Below are 14,973 nucleotides of genomic sequence, written 5' to 3' on the forward strand. Positions count from 1 at the left end.
ATGTCGTTCAATTTTCTACCTTAGCCGGAACTCCCTGTAGCTGCATCATCTACCTACAACAGCTGCCTCTTTGTGTTTTGTTTGCTTTGGGGGTATTCATTTCGTTTGCTTTAAGGAAATTGGTTTCTGAAAATAGTGTTGCACTGAGTGAAACGAGCGTTTTATTGTTTGAAAATGACCCGTTCTCTTTCCTCTGTATCTCCAAGTAGTCTAAAGAAAATACACTTTTCTTTTTCTCCTTCGTCTTGAAGCATTACTAATAAAACATCCCGGTGTGATCAATTCTTTGTCGTCCTCGACACTGATAACCTCTCAAAGGTCGTCAAGGGAAGTCATTCGTGGAGATACTCACTAAAAGGATTTTTCTGCCCAACTCGTTTTGGATTCTGCGGCAGGCTGTTAAACAGGTTATCTGGAACAGAAGAAAGAAATTCCGATTCATTATCCTACAACATCAACGAGAAAGGAAAAGAGACACACGTGTGTGTGTGTTTTATATGTAAGCGCTGTATATTGTATAGAAATGTGAAAGAAAAGAGCAAAACAAAGAAAGGAAGGGTAAGCCAAGGAAAACAAAACAAAACAAAAATCAAGAAACCCCCAACCAACCAACCAACCAACCGAACAAACAAACAAACAAACAAACAAACAAACAAACAAACAAACAAACAAACAAACAAACAAACAAACAAAACAAAAGAAGACAGAGAAAGAAAACAAAGGAGGTAGGGATGAAATCCGAGGGCAGGTGAGACGTACGGTTGAGGCCCAGGCAGTCCCTCCATTCCTCCAGCGAGAGGTTCTTGTCCTTGTTCTCGTCACAGTACCGCAAGAACTGGCGGCGACACTTGCGCGGGTAGTTCTTGTTCTTCTTGAGAGTCTTCCTCAAGTCCCGCCACTCTTGCCGTTCGAGGATCTGTGGAAGTCACACACAAGTCACGTGACATTCAAGCCTGATGGAGGGGGATTCGCAATTCTAGCTAACAGTCATTCAATCAGTTCCGTTGTTTGTCCGGAGGAAAAGAAGACAAAGTGATAGGTGCCTGAAATATAAACTAAACCTCTTATGAACTTATCAAAGACTAGAAAAAAGGAGGAAATAAAAACGATGGGAAATCCTAGAAGGTGAACATCTGGTTACAGACATCTGATTGCACAAACGGTTAACCAGGAGTGTAAAGGTGAAAGGTTACTGCAACACAATTTGCAGGACTGAGGTAGGGAAGGGAAGAAAAGACAGGAAGACGTACGCTATTCTTGTTCTTGTCCAATGATTGCAGTTTCCACCTCGCCACGCGCTCTCGTGCTGACGTGGTTTCCGGTTCCGCCCCCCTGCACATAGAGCAACCTGGTTTATGGTCAAACCTGTGTTAACTGGAGTAATAATATTTTTCTTTATATATTGTTATGGGTATGACTCAGACCTCGCTGTGGCATACACGAAGCCTGCACATCCACTGTTGCAAAAATGACCTTTATGCACTCAAGAGCATCTATGTTTCTATCAAACAAAACGTTCAGGTAAACAGCAATTGCAACAGTTTATAAATAACGAATGAATAAAATAAACACTTAGGTTGCTCAGTCATGCTATCAGAGTGCGGGATGTTTGTCTAAAATAGAAAGACAATGAGGAGCATGACTTGATTCACGGAAGACCTATTGAGCCTCAAGTCTTCTCTTTCTCTCTCTCATTCTCTGTCTCTCGTACCTGTATTTTCTCTAGTCACTAATCAGCTATCATTGTTTCTCTCCTGTCGCTGCTCTGTGAACCATACTCACGAGGGCTGTGAGGCGTTAGCTGCGTTCATTTCCTGCGTGAGGTCCGCCATGAGGTCTACGATGAAGCGACGTTTTTGTTCGAACGGACAGTCTGGAAAATATGTCACTGCGCAAGCTCAGCTACTGGACATTGTGACGTCACACATAATCTGGACACGGGGCTCATTTTCTCCCCCTGCCCACTCACCAACCTCTTTGAACATGTGCCAGGCAACGAAACCGTTTGAGAGATTCTAGGAACTTTATACTTTATACATAATATTATTAATACGAAGCCTATAAATAAAACATTGAGTATATATACTATTTAACTGTAGGCATTACATTATAGCTAGTATTACACAAGAGTATTGACAAAGGAAGAAGAGTGATCCCCCTTCTATTAAGTGTAAGACCTCCGACGTACCTTATGTGCGATTGCTCTGTTATATTTACTGGCAATGTGTTGACAAACAAGTCTGAGCTTATGATCCAGTGTTCCAAAACTAGTAGTTTTTTGTTTGTTTGTTTGTTTGTTTTAATTATATATATTTTTTTGTCACTAGATGCTAATTCATACTCTGCAGAAAGAGAGGTAGATAAAGAATAAGAGAAAAAAAGTGATGATTGTAGTTGAAATTAAGGATGTAGTGGTAGTAGCAGTCGTGGACGACGACGACGATAACTGAGACGATTCTAAGCGCCCCTTACGGCCTCAGCAAGAAAAATGGCGGGCAGTGTGTCTGCACAGCTCGGTGAGCGCTACCTTTCATCTGCCGGTCGTCGCGGATGGTGCAGTTGGGTTCCACCTTGAAGGTGGAGGTGCCAGGAATGGGTATCCCCGTGTCCTCCTCCACACACCAGCAGTACTCCGTGGCCTCGTGGCACTGGGCCTGCAGCCACAGCCCGTTGCTCTGGCAACGCGGGATGTAGATGTTAGCTTCCGGCTCCTCCCGCGCGTGAACCTGCGCAGCCTGCCGCTCGTCCTGACAGTCGCGGCTGTTGGAGTCAGCTGCGAAAGGGCAAAGGTCAGGTCAGAGGGAACCGTCAGATATCTTGGCAACAAATAGAAACCGTGTGCATTGCACTAGACATCTATTATTTTGAAACCTACAGTCTTTCTTATTTCGTTCTTTTTATAAGTACTATTTGATAAACCGAATACAATAATAATTTTCCTAAAACCAGATGACGTCTGCTAAAGCCTCTCTTTACTTTGGAAGAGGTATTTCTCTACACTAATGAATATTTCAAAAACTATAGAGTAGCAAATCTTCGAAGGGACACTACTCAGTTGAAGTAATTGAACACCCGTAAGATCGTCTGTTAATAGCCTCCCTTGAAGGTGACATACCATAGTGTGCTCTGTGCGTTAAACGTAAGACAACAAAGTCACAAAAGTACAAATTTAATGAATCATTGGATATTTTTAATAATAGATATTTGTACATCGAACACCTCTGGTCACTTTTGTTATAGGATTCGCGATCCCATAATAGTATAAGCTATGTTATATTACTGTTTAAATTAAATTTGACAGACGATGGTGTTTCTTGTTCTACAACAGTATATAGTTGTCGGTATTTAAGTTAGGACAAAATTTTACAAAGATAGCTGACAAACATTTAAGATAATAAAAGCACTAATTTAATGTCCGATCATAAAATTATCGAGACGGCCAAGGGTGATAGGCAGACATTTTCAAAAGTGTCTGCAATCCTACGGGATGAGATGGATGTAGTATCAAGAGAGTTCCGACAGCATCCGTTGGGCCAATTAAACGGTTCGTGGAAGCATCCACGATGGCAGCGATGAAGGGCATCTTATCGCCAGTTTCTGGCACGTGCGGTTTGCCATATGAAGCATGGCTGTGAGCATCATGGCGGCTCACACCAGATGCTGTTGGTGTCTTCACGGGTCACAGCGATAACCTTCAAGTAACACTACCTCGGGAATAGCTGATGACCGGAAGAGACAAGGATGTGCCCTGTGCGGAAAAAAAATGCGCAAAACCCGGCATATAGTCTTGGTTTAGGGCCACGGCTATGGCTGCCAGGGTGGAGTGTCCCAGGGATGAAAGGACGATTTGAAAATACTAATGACAAAGGACGACTTGCATTTTTCACACACTCTCTCTCTCTCATGTGCATGCACACGTTTTCTCTGAATAACAGGAATATGGTGTAACAGCTGTGCACATTTCTTATGGTCATCACTCCTAGTAGTGGATGGATTTCCGTACAAGTTTAATCAGGAGCAAGTGCATTCGTGTGCCTGTGCATATGCGAGCGCGTGCAATTGTGCATAAACTCTACACCTAAGCTATCTCTCTGTATGCATACATACATGCCTCTTAGCTATATATATATATTGTGTGAAATATGTAACCACTTCTGTATATGTGCATGTAGACACACAATTTCTCCCTAGATGGCAGCACTGAGGGCGGCTGATGTGTACACCAATATGGATGACAGCGAGAAATGGAGAAACAAAGGTTTACAGCAGCCAGCTTCTATTTGTAGACTTCGTAGTGAGATAACGAATAGGTAATGTATATTTACACACATCTACAAATGTGAATATTCAAAAAAAAAATTACATTTTTTATCCATGGTAGTAAATGACACTTCCATAATTGTAAACCCAACTAAAGAATGTGCAGAGGCTACAGGTGTCACTAGTGGCACTATATGACACAATACAACACTATAGCTAGATATGACAAGTCTCCCCGTTCAGTACACAGCAAATGACATTTTAAGGCATTAGTATCAGAAAAAAAAGAGTGCACAGTACCTTGATGCAAAATCAAGCGAACAGCCATAAAAGTCTATCACGTGACACTAAATAAGCCAATGAGCGGAGAGTACCTGTCCTGTTCTTCCTGCTGCTGTGCGAAGGTGTGGGGCGGGTGGAGAGGGGTGTCAGACTGAGTGGGGGTCGCAGCGGTGTAGAGAGGGGTCTGAGGACGGGGTCTAGACAGCGTCGGGGGTCAGGCCACACCCAGAGGCAGGAGGAGCAGCGCAGGGCAGATGACCAGCGCAGAAGAACCAGCACGCGGCAGCAGAAACCAGCGGAAAAGAAAAGACTATCAACTCACAAGCAAGCAAAAAAGAAAAACAAAAAATACTGACTGAAGGGACGAGTTCTAGGTACATTTTGAAATGAGTGTACTCGTTTGAATTTAGCCACCCCTGTCGACACCCAAAGATTTAATTTTATGCCAGAGGCAGGACAGTGTGATCGAAGCAGTTCTTTACCTAGGCAAAACGATAAAAAATAAATGCTTGATGTGATTCAAGTAAAGTACAAAGATTAATTATTGCTCATCAGTACTTGTGTGAGATGATGAGAGAATATGCAGTGTGCTACTGAAAGCTTTCGTTTTAACAGGCCTTATAATAAATACTTTTACTCATCCCTTCAATCATCTTTAACAATGTAATCGAATGTAGACTTAACATGAAGCGATTGTTTAACTAATGCTAGAACCTTTACAAACATATTGTTACATCTTTAAAAACACTAAAACCATGGACTTACAGCCTCCTTGAGAAGTAAGAGAGACTTTAAATATTGAAAATGAGTGCGTGTCTATGTGAGTGCGCGCGCATACCATGTACGTGTGTGCGTGCGTGTGCGTGCATAACGACGACAGGAATGAACGCATCTCGAAATGTCTACTGAGTTAAACACTACCCGTAAAAGCAAAGCCTATTCAACAATAAAATCAAAATATCCAACAGACTGAAAACCTTTGACAGGTTTCCAACCTAACTCACCACCAAATGATGTAACAGGCATTTCAATCTTTTTTCTATTTTCTTTTTATATTTTACTCAAAGCCGTTTGCTCCAAGAATTAAAATAAAAAGCACACTTTTCTGCCCCAGAAGAACTATTCTCTCCCGTAGAATGCACTCTACACAAGGCAAAGTGCAGTAAGCGGATGCTGCAGCAAGACCTTTGTTTCCTAAAACGAGGCAGAAACAACTCGAAAACGCGTTCAAAGCAGAAAGCAAACATGTTATTACTACGGGTTTTCACGTTACAATGAAAACACTCGTTTAAAATCTCGGCATATTTGCATGTTTTCTCTTGGCGCATGAACACGCCTTCGGGGCAGAGTCCGTGTCTGCTGACCATTGGAACTGTCAGAGACGCTAAGCCACTCCATTGTCCACGAACCCCTCCCAGTATGGAGGTATTTACAGGTTTGGTCTGTCTTTTAACTGATGTGAAGTAAGAAGTTACTCCTGTATTATATTTTTTTTTTGACGCGATGACTGGTGTATTCGCAGTTCTTAAGGAAAATAAATTAATTACTCAATAAATAAATAAGACATTTACAGATTTAGTAAGATTTGACAATAGGAGGATATTGATCACTAATTTCCATATGTAATAACTCTGTAACAACGAGGCTTATCTTCCGCCTGTCTCTAAGTCAGATATCTGTTATAAAACACACCACCAAAACAATAAGCAAAATATAAATACTAAATAAAACAAAGAATCTGTTTACATAACGACATAATTTATAATAATAATTATAACAATAAAAAGATACTAACAAACTAAAAAGTCGACATACTGTACACACACACACACACATGCATGCACGCATAAAGTTCACTTAGCATGTGAACAAAAAAAAAACAAAAAAAAATGTCTCTTACCGATGGCTGGCTTGTCCGGCGGCTGGTCGGTCGTCTGCCCCTCTGAGTTGAGAGATATGAATATTCGAAAAGAAACTATAAACGAGGAGAGTCATGGCATGCTCTTGCCCTCTCCATCAATATTGCACAATGCCCGGGGCACGCCACATGCATACTTCACGATGTGTGGTGAGTGGATGCAGAGAGGATGAAGGTAGCAGGCATGGAGAGCAAGCGATGAGGATGAGTGGACTGGGGCACGGGGCATGCTCTTTCGTACCGCTCAGCCTTTCTCGCGCATGCGCGTCCAGCGTCGTCGGTCATGCCATCACGCATGCGCAACACGTTCTCCACGCATGCGTACTCAGTCATAGTACCTTCGTAAACAAAGTTTAGCTGACCGGGTATTCTCGATCGTGTTAACTTTGATATTCGTTTTTAATCTTCTCGGATGGATTGATTGATTGATTAATTGATGATTAATTGATTGATTGATTGAGTTACTGATCTGAAATCTTAGAGTCGATCATTTCATCTTTAGTCAGACAGTGAATGTTACCTAGAAAACCGAAAGGTCAGATACCCGGGGTTACAGACAAGAGAGTGCACGACAGAAACCATGCACGCACATAGCATGCACGCAATGCTATTTCCAACATGGAAAGCACACATGCCTGCGACAGCCACGCATACAAACATATAAATATATTAAAACAAATGCAATACATATTACACACATACACAAACATAAAGACAGATTCTTACAAACACAACATTACCATGCGTTTGGCATGAAGAAACTTTATGTCAACAAATAAATTATATCTTTCTATCTTTATCAGGATCAAAAATTCTTACAGTTTTTACAAAGTCCGATTTATTTATTTATTTATTCCGTCTTAGTTTTGTTACGTTTGGTCAGTCGTCGTATGTCAAGATTTCAGACCATACTCAACTTTCAATAACCGATGAAACGTTTCACCCTTTATTCTGTTCCATGCAGCCTTCATTACCAATTACTAATTACCCCTATCCTCTGAGCACACAACCTCATCACACTCTCGCTCCATTTTTCCGTCTCGCGACAACATCGCGTTCATTTCCACTCCACGCATGCGCACAGACGTTTCCAGAAGCTTCAGCACTCGTTCAGAGGGTGGGAGTGGATGGGGTGGGTTAGTGGAATGCATCAGAGGCGAGAACTAACAGTCAGTAGCGAGCAGCTTGCAAGATGGAGCAGAGATGATGCACAGAGAACAACTTGAAGCATGTTGCAGTGCCGGAAGTCCACAAGCAGGGGAGCGCACTGTCAAGCAGCGAGAACGCAAGCGAGAAGCTACGAGAGCTGAGTGATTATCGAGTGACGACGAGTGATTATCGAGTGACGAAGAAGTGATTATCGAGTGACGAAGAGTGATTATCGAGTGACGAAGACTGATTATCGAGTGACGAAGCGAGCTGGCGTGTTGAGCACTGAGCAATAGTGTCGAGGGCCACTGTGTACACGTGAGGACACAAACACGACACACATCGAGGGCACAAGTACACAATCAAGATACACACACAGGTGAAGGCACACAAACAAAAATACAACACAGAAACTTAAGGCAACTATAGGTCTTAAGCACCAAGCAAGCTGTGTATCAGAGAAAAGATTTCTAGGCAACAAAATGCAGTTTCTTTAATGAGCAGTACAATGGTTAAATTTTTTTATTATAATTCATCATTGTATATATTCGGTTGATCTTTCTTTCAATAAATTTTTATGTACACTTTGAGAACAAAAACAATAGAAATTAGCTAATGACGAAAATCAGCATTTTTATTAGTATAGTTTTAAGAAACATATTTGACTCCTGTTTGTTTTATCGCATATTTTTTCGTTCTTTTTTTACTTCTCTAAAGTTCAATCATTCAAAAGAACTGCATTTTGTTTTCATTTCTGAAATATTTCGACAAGTTAATGTAGTTCCAAAGGCGCTACAAGCAGATACCTGAGAGATAACAGTTGGAGATGTTTATAAATATTGAGTAAAAAGAAAAGCGAAAATATTTGTAAATCATTCCAGCTACTACAGGTATTTCCTTAAAGATACTTGCAGATGAAAAGGAATGGACAATCTATGTTTGGCAGAATTTCTCAATTCCTAATGAATTTTGGAACTGCTTTGAACGATGTTCAAATAAGTGGGGAATAACAATGGATAATTTTCTCAAGAAACTGAAAATAACAGCAGTTTTAAGCACTTTAGCGCATCTGTCTGTCCTCCATTTATGTTGTAAAATTAAAATCTTTTTATTGGAATGGGATAGATATAGTATTGTAGATAAAGTATCAACGAAGGAGACAGGAAATAAAGTACAATAAAGAAAAAATTGCCCCAAAAGAAAGGTAATGAACATGAGACAACGAGCGCATGCACAAGAAAATGCAAACAAACCACAAAAAAGTTAACAGACCGATTGATAGATTGATTTCTGAACATTAGTCACTAGATTAAACGCTAATTCTGTTGCTGAAAGAACAATGAAGCCAAAGCGTGGAAGTGAAAAAGAAAAAGAAAAAGTTATTTCCTGCATTTGTTGGCAGCTGTTCTAATGTCATCCGTGTGCTCCACCCACAAAGGAAGGAAAGGCGCTGATAAACGGTTTGTCAGATAAACCGCAGATAGTCCACTCCAAGGGCAGGAATGCGGTTCTTGTCTCTTTCTGAGTAAACAGTTCAGTCGGCGGATCACAGCGACACTTTCATTCGTGACGCCACTTCCGGCAGCGGAGTGCTGCTACTTCCGGTTCTTGTGGCATTTGCTGAAGCGAGCCCTAACCTCCACCCCGATCCCACCCCGATTGCATCGCGATTAATTCGTGCTCCTGGCAGACAGGAGAAAGCCGGGCTCTCCCAGATGGACGAATGATAGCTTTGAAGGAAACAGGGGGAAACGGGTGTATTGTACCCATGCACCTTGCAGGCATCTGTTATTTGTGCACCCGAGTAAAATAATTGTATGCCATTAAAATATCTTTTCCATAAGGTCTCTTGTATTTCTTCCTGCTTTCCTCTCTCGCTCACGCCCACTTTTATTCTCTCTATTTCTCTTTTTCCCTCTGTATTCTCTTTACCCCATGACCCCTACTTTTGCTTTTTGTTTGTGTTTTCTTTCTCAGTTTCTGGCTGTCTGCCTTCTTTCTTTCCATACCTTTGCATCTCTCCGTTGAAAACTTCAATTTGATTTTTGTGTTTCGTTCCATTCTTGTCTTTATATTTACCTGTTCTTTCTTTCGTGCGTTTATCGGTTTTTCTCATTTGTTATCGTTTATTTTTTTAGATGTTTCTCTCTTTCTCTCTTTCTCTCTCTCTCTCGGAGTAGCCGAGTAACACGACAGAAACAAACTGGAAAAACCTTCAATATCTTTTTTTTCCTAACGCCCAGGAATTATCCTGTTTCCCATCCCAAACAAAATACTAAATTATTCATGTCAAGAGTTTCCTGCTGTAAAATATTTTAGACATTGCTTTTTTATCTAAGCTCCGACAGGTGAGTGAGCAGGTAACTTTTTCTCGTTGCTGTTAATGTCACGGAAAGAAAAAGTTATTCTGGAGAGGTTGGCGAGGAGTGTGGCGAGCCCCCGCCACAGAACACCAGCCAGGAAATGGAAAGGTTGTCTTGGCACAATGTTAGAATCAATCCCCATTGGACTTTTTTCTTTATAAAGATGGCTGAATGATCATTCTTCTAGTCTCGAGTGTGTAGGAGGGTAGAAACTTGCAGAGAGCCAGAAAACAATGGCAGAGAGACCACGAAAAGGCAAAAGAACAAATTACGCAGCAGACGACACGAACGATGAAACTGTGGCGATGAGGTTGAAAAACGATGAAAGCAACAAGAGATGCAGAAGGCGTGAGTAGTGCTTGAAGAGATCGGTGATGTTTCTAACGAAGGAAATAGATAAAGGAAGAGGTTCCGAGTAACAACATCAGGTCCCGTTAACATCAGCCAACAATAACGCAGGTAAATTTTAAAAAAAATTAGTCAACTTTATATTTTAAAAATATCTATCTACATCACCGGGTAGTTAAATGTAGTCAGCTACGTCGTCTGTAGATAAGAGTTGCGGTAAAACAAAAAGCTAAAGTCATTTCGGTAAAATTTTTTGTTTTAATTTTCAGGTAATTTTTCTGGTCACACTTCCTTACACCTACAGGTGACCAAGCGATTTAGGTCGAACTAGAAGGTTTTTAAAATGTCTTCCTCTCGGTTCAAACAATTTGAGGCACACTGTAAACTGTGTACACCTAGTTTCGCTAGCCACTGGTTATCTCAACAACTGGTCTACAAGTCAGGAAACCCTCGAGACCATAAACCCTTCATTCCCCGGAAGTGTCGGGAGTTATCAGAACATTTCGCATCCAGACTATAATTGAAAATAATTTAAATTAATTGCAAACAATAAATGTCCGTCACCATCAGACTTCAGGCGTGTGGCGTGTTTCTCGGAACCTCATTGCAAGTGAAAGAGAAAAATAAATGTTTGCTTGCTTCAATCCATAGAAACGAGTCGTTAATTTGTTTACATGGATTACAGCAAATCTGAGACGAGGCTAGCGGTAAACAGGGTCCACCTGCACGGCACCTGCCTGGATAATTGATAAACACTTAGCTACACTGCTAATAAACTACAAGCTTGCCGTGAAGCTGGGCCCAGAGCACCAACAACGAACTGATTTACAGGACAGGACTAAGTCTAGCAAGGGACACAACTCGCCATTGATCAGGTGCTTTCATTTCTGAATATAGCAGTCCGCATTTTTGTTAAGTGGATAAACCAAACATCATTGATTATAAATTTTAAAAATAAACCAATTAATCCTAGACTGTATTTTCCCCTTTCTCGGGAAATTATTTCCCCTACTCCATCAAACTATCAGCAACGACTTGTGTCCCTTGAAGCCAGTCTAGCTAATAATGCGGGTGTGGTGGGTACGGGTAGGAGGCCGTGGAATGAGTCACTGAAATGTGTGCAGATGACTGGCGTGAAACTTACGTTTAATGTCGACGCCCAGGCACAAGGTCCACTCGCTCTTCTGGATCCTGCGGTCGTTGTCCTTGTCGCAGTAGCGGTGGAAGGCTTTGGCGCAGCGCCGAGGCTTGATGAGCTTCTTCACCATCTTGCGGAAGCTGCGGATCTCCTTGAAGCTCAGCACGTTGTCTGAGTTCGTGTCCAGCTGCACGTGAACTTCCACACAACGATCTTCTTTTCTATGCTGACGTCATCGTCCGTGCTGGAGGCGTCGTCTGTGACGTCATAGAGCCGTTACATCAAAGGGGAAGAACTGTGCACTTGTTTGAATATGTTTTTTAAATGGAGAAAAGAAAAATGGAATAAGAGGAGGCAGAGGAGAAAAAGGTAGAAGAGGGCGATGACCACTAAAATCATCATCATCATCATAATCATCTAACTAACTTATGGCTTCCAAAGCCAACCTTTAGTTAGTTTCGGGTGTGTGTGTACTCACTGACAGCCTCTGGCCCGCGGGCCGCCAGCATTCTCTCGTACTCATCACGGAACACTTGCACGAGCGCTGCGTTGAACGGTTGGCGTTCTTTGCTCGTGCAGGCTGTGGTGGATGCAACATTCTCTGCGATAAACATTCAACATCCCTAGTCAGGCACAACACCGGGTACCACTACTAGGGTACGTCTACTCATGTGCATTACGTCACAGTGACGTCTGTAATATATTCTATTTAAAAATCAAATATGGTTGTGTAGTAAGAAAAATGTGGCTTTGCTTACCTTGTTTACTTTTGTTTGCGAAGGGAATGTGCATGAGCGAGGACATATATATATACACAGACACACGCCCACACGTGCACGCACGTCACACAGATACACGTAGATAAAAGAATGTCCACACACAAACACACCTTTTCGTTTCTTTTTCTTTTTACTGTTTCTTCCCTTCCGTTTTCGGCGCCTGCCTACCAGCAAAGAGAAAAAAAATTAGTCACGTGTGACAAACACACTCACACACTTACACACTTTTAAACGCAGAAGCGAGCGCGAAGCCACAAAAAGCAACACATACACTCTCTCTCTCTCTCTCTGACCCTTGAACTCATGCACATGCGCATACACACAGACGAGCATCTATTAATTTAAAATTCAATTTTTAAAAAAAGCCTGCTACCGCCACCACGGCCCCACACCACCACCACTGCTACTGATGTTAATGTCACTTCTAGGAACACTTGTCACCATGAAGTGGGTGCAAAGGCAATTAGTACTGGCAGATGTTGCATTTTTGTTGTCGTCGCCGTCGTTGCTGTGACGGTGGTCGTTGGAGGCGACCGTGGCAGTGGCTACAGTCCTCCCAGGAGGCAGACCTTTGCACTGTGGCTTCTGCTCGCGCACAGACGTTCCCGGTATGTGGCGGCCATCTTTGGTGACGCACCAGCAGTAGCGCGTGGCGGTGTGGCACTGCACCTCGCTGTACGTGCCGTCCGCGTTGCATGACGGGATCAAGACGTCATCACGTTGAGCCGACTTGCGCGCCTCGTCCCGCTCTTGGAAGCACTTGGACACCACAGACGTGTCTGGCAAAGGGAGACAAGCGTGTCAACGTCGATGTCACGTGAACAGGGGGAGACAACTAGCGGCATGTGTATTAGTTTAATTCGTCAATTGATTGCTTCCCCTACTTCTCGGCCAATCACATTCGATCTGTTTGTGAGACCCAACGCTTGAACTGATGTTTACGACAAATAAATAAAGTTTCCTTGGGGTCACTAGCATGGAGGCACTGGTACTAACATGCCCATCAACTGCTGCGTCACTTCCGGGGGAGGAAGAGAAAGCTTTTAAATCTTAATCACTTCTCGTGTTTAAAATAAATGTTTAACAAAAGTAAACTTTCGGGGCAAACAAATACAGTAGATGTGATACATTCATTTGTCGAGAAACCAAGCATGCTGGGATATATTCTAATCTTAATTATTATTTAACAGTAAGAACTTGTTTACATTTCCACCTGGAGGCTAGAATTAAACCAAAACAAAAAGTAAACAACGAAGCATGCATTGATAAAGAGCCTCACAGAAATGTTCTGAACAACAAGCCGCGAGACGAGTCTGGATGGGAAACATTGCATTTCCTGTTTACCTGTACAGGTAAACATCAGGCGCAGCAGACAAAACATAAGAAAGGAAAGACGTAGTAGGAGAAGAAGTAAAAAGAAGAAAAATAGAAGGAGGAAAAGGAAGGCGGAGGAGGACGAAAGGAAAATACAGAAGAATGGATGACAAAAGATGATGAATAAGGAAGGAGGATGGCGTAGAAAAGGAAGAAACAAGTTCACGATATGATCGTAAAAATAAAAAAGCATTAATAATCAACGATCCTCACAAAGAGAAGAGAGACAGAAAGAAAGAATGAAAGATGGTTATGAGGAAGAGAGTAGGTGAAGCGATGGAGGAAGAGACAGATAAGGGGGGACAAAGGTAAGGGAGGAGGAGAAAACGACTCGAATGGAGGCACCGACCTCCGGGACAGCGGCCCTTGCTGCGCACCTGGATGCGGGAGCCGTTGGCTCGCTTCCCGTCACACTGTTTGGCCCGCTGCAGCTCGCAGCGTGACGTGTAGGTGACGTCATCCGTGCCGCAGACGTACTCCACCTTGGACTGACTGCAGTCTACCGAGCACGTGGAGGCCCGCAGGGAGCGGAAGAGACTCTGTGCACGAAAAAAAGAGCCATCAACATCATCATCAACATCCTCATCATCATATTATTATTATCTTCCATCGTTATTTTTTGTAGTCTGTAGAAAAAAATAAAAAGTGTAATAATAAATAATAATAATTTCAATGAATGATGCGCGACCTTCACTGTAGATAACTTCAACACCGACTCATCAAAGCTCGAGGACGAAGCACGTTTCAAAAAAAATTTTTTTTTCAGTTTTTCTCTTTATCAGCCTCTTTACACTACCTCCACGACCTCGCTATTTCTGACAAGGGTCTCGTGTGTATTCTGTGTTGGTGGGGTTTGTTTCTTTCTTTTGTTTGTGTGTTGGTTGTTTGTTTGTTTGTTTTTTTGTTTGTTTTTTTTTTTTAGTAGTCGTTCACTCCAGACCTGCTGGATTTTTAATCCCAAAACACAATGCATGGCCTCTGCGGAAGTTCCGTTCATCTTTCTCTTTCCGTTGACATTTTCCTTCTGGCATCCATATTCCTGTCGAGCTCCGTGAAGTATTTTACACTCACTGAACGCAACTCACGCCTGTGGAAACTCGAGTGGAACAGTTTCTTATCAAATCAGCCTTTTGCGGTCGGAAGCCGATATCGCTCCCCTCTTCCTCCCACTTCCTCCTGCGCTAACGTACCCGTTCACCCTCCCTCCCTACCGGCAGCACGCGCACGATTGACAGGCCTGCGGATGGAAGTGATAACACGTGACTGCTACCCGATAAAGGGGAGAGAACTCTCAAGGACTTGGGCAATCGCTTCCGCGATTATGTCGGGACGACGAAAGCGCGTCTCCGGTGCTGCTCGGCA

At 42.5% G+C, this 14,973-nt stretch overlaps 1 protein-coding gene across 1 annotated transcript in view; it reads right to left on the reverse strand.

Annotated features, from left to right (window-relative positions):
• Positions 1 to 14,973, reverse strand: part of LOC112570190 (SPARC-related modular calcium-binding protein 1-like) — a 50,216-nt gene that overhangs the window by 2,870 nt on the left and 32,373 nt on the right. Inside the window, 13 exon segments of the mRNA XM_025248501.1 lie at positions 353 to 412; positions 760 to 916; positions 1,251 to 1,332; positions 1,783 to 1,873; positions 2,528 to 2,773; positions 4,635 to 4,739; positions 6,443 to 6,517; positions 11,465 to 11,648; positions 11,651 to 11,715; positions 11,937 to 12,059; positions 12,348 to 12,401; positions 12,708 to 13,016; positions 13,961 to 14,150. Of these exon segments, the coding sequence (XP_025104286.1) occupies positions 353 to 412; positions 760 to 916; positions 1,251 to 1,332; positions 1,783 to 1,873; positions 2,528 to 2,773; positions 4,635 to 4,739; positions 6,443 to 6,517; positions 11,465 to 11,648; positions 11,651 to 11,715; positions 11,937 to 12,059; positions 12,348 to 12,401; positions 12,708 to 13,016; positions 13,961 to 14,150 (1,741 nt within the window).

This window comes from Pomacea canaliculata, linkage group LG8 (genome assembly GCF_003073045.1).
Source record: "Pomacea canaliculata isolate SZHN2017 linkage group LG8, ASM307304v1, whole genome shotgun sequence".
Classification (NCBI taxonomy): domain Eukaryota; kingdom Metazoa; phylum Mollusca; class Gastropoda; order Architaenioglossa; family Ampullariidae; genus Pomacea; species Pomacea canaliculata.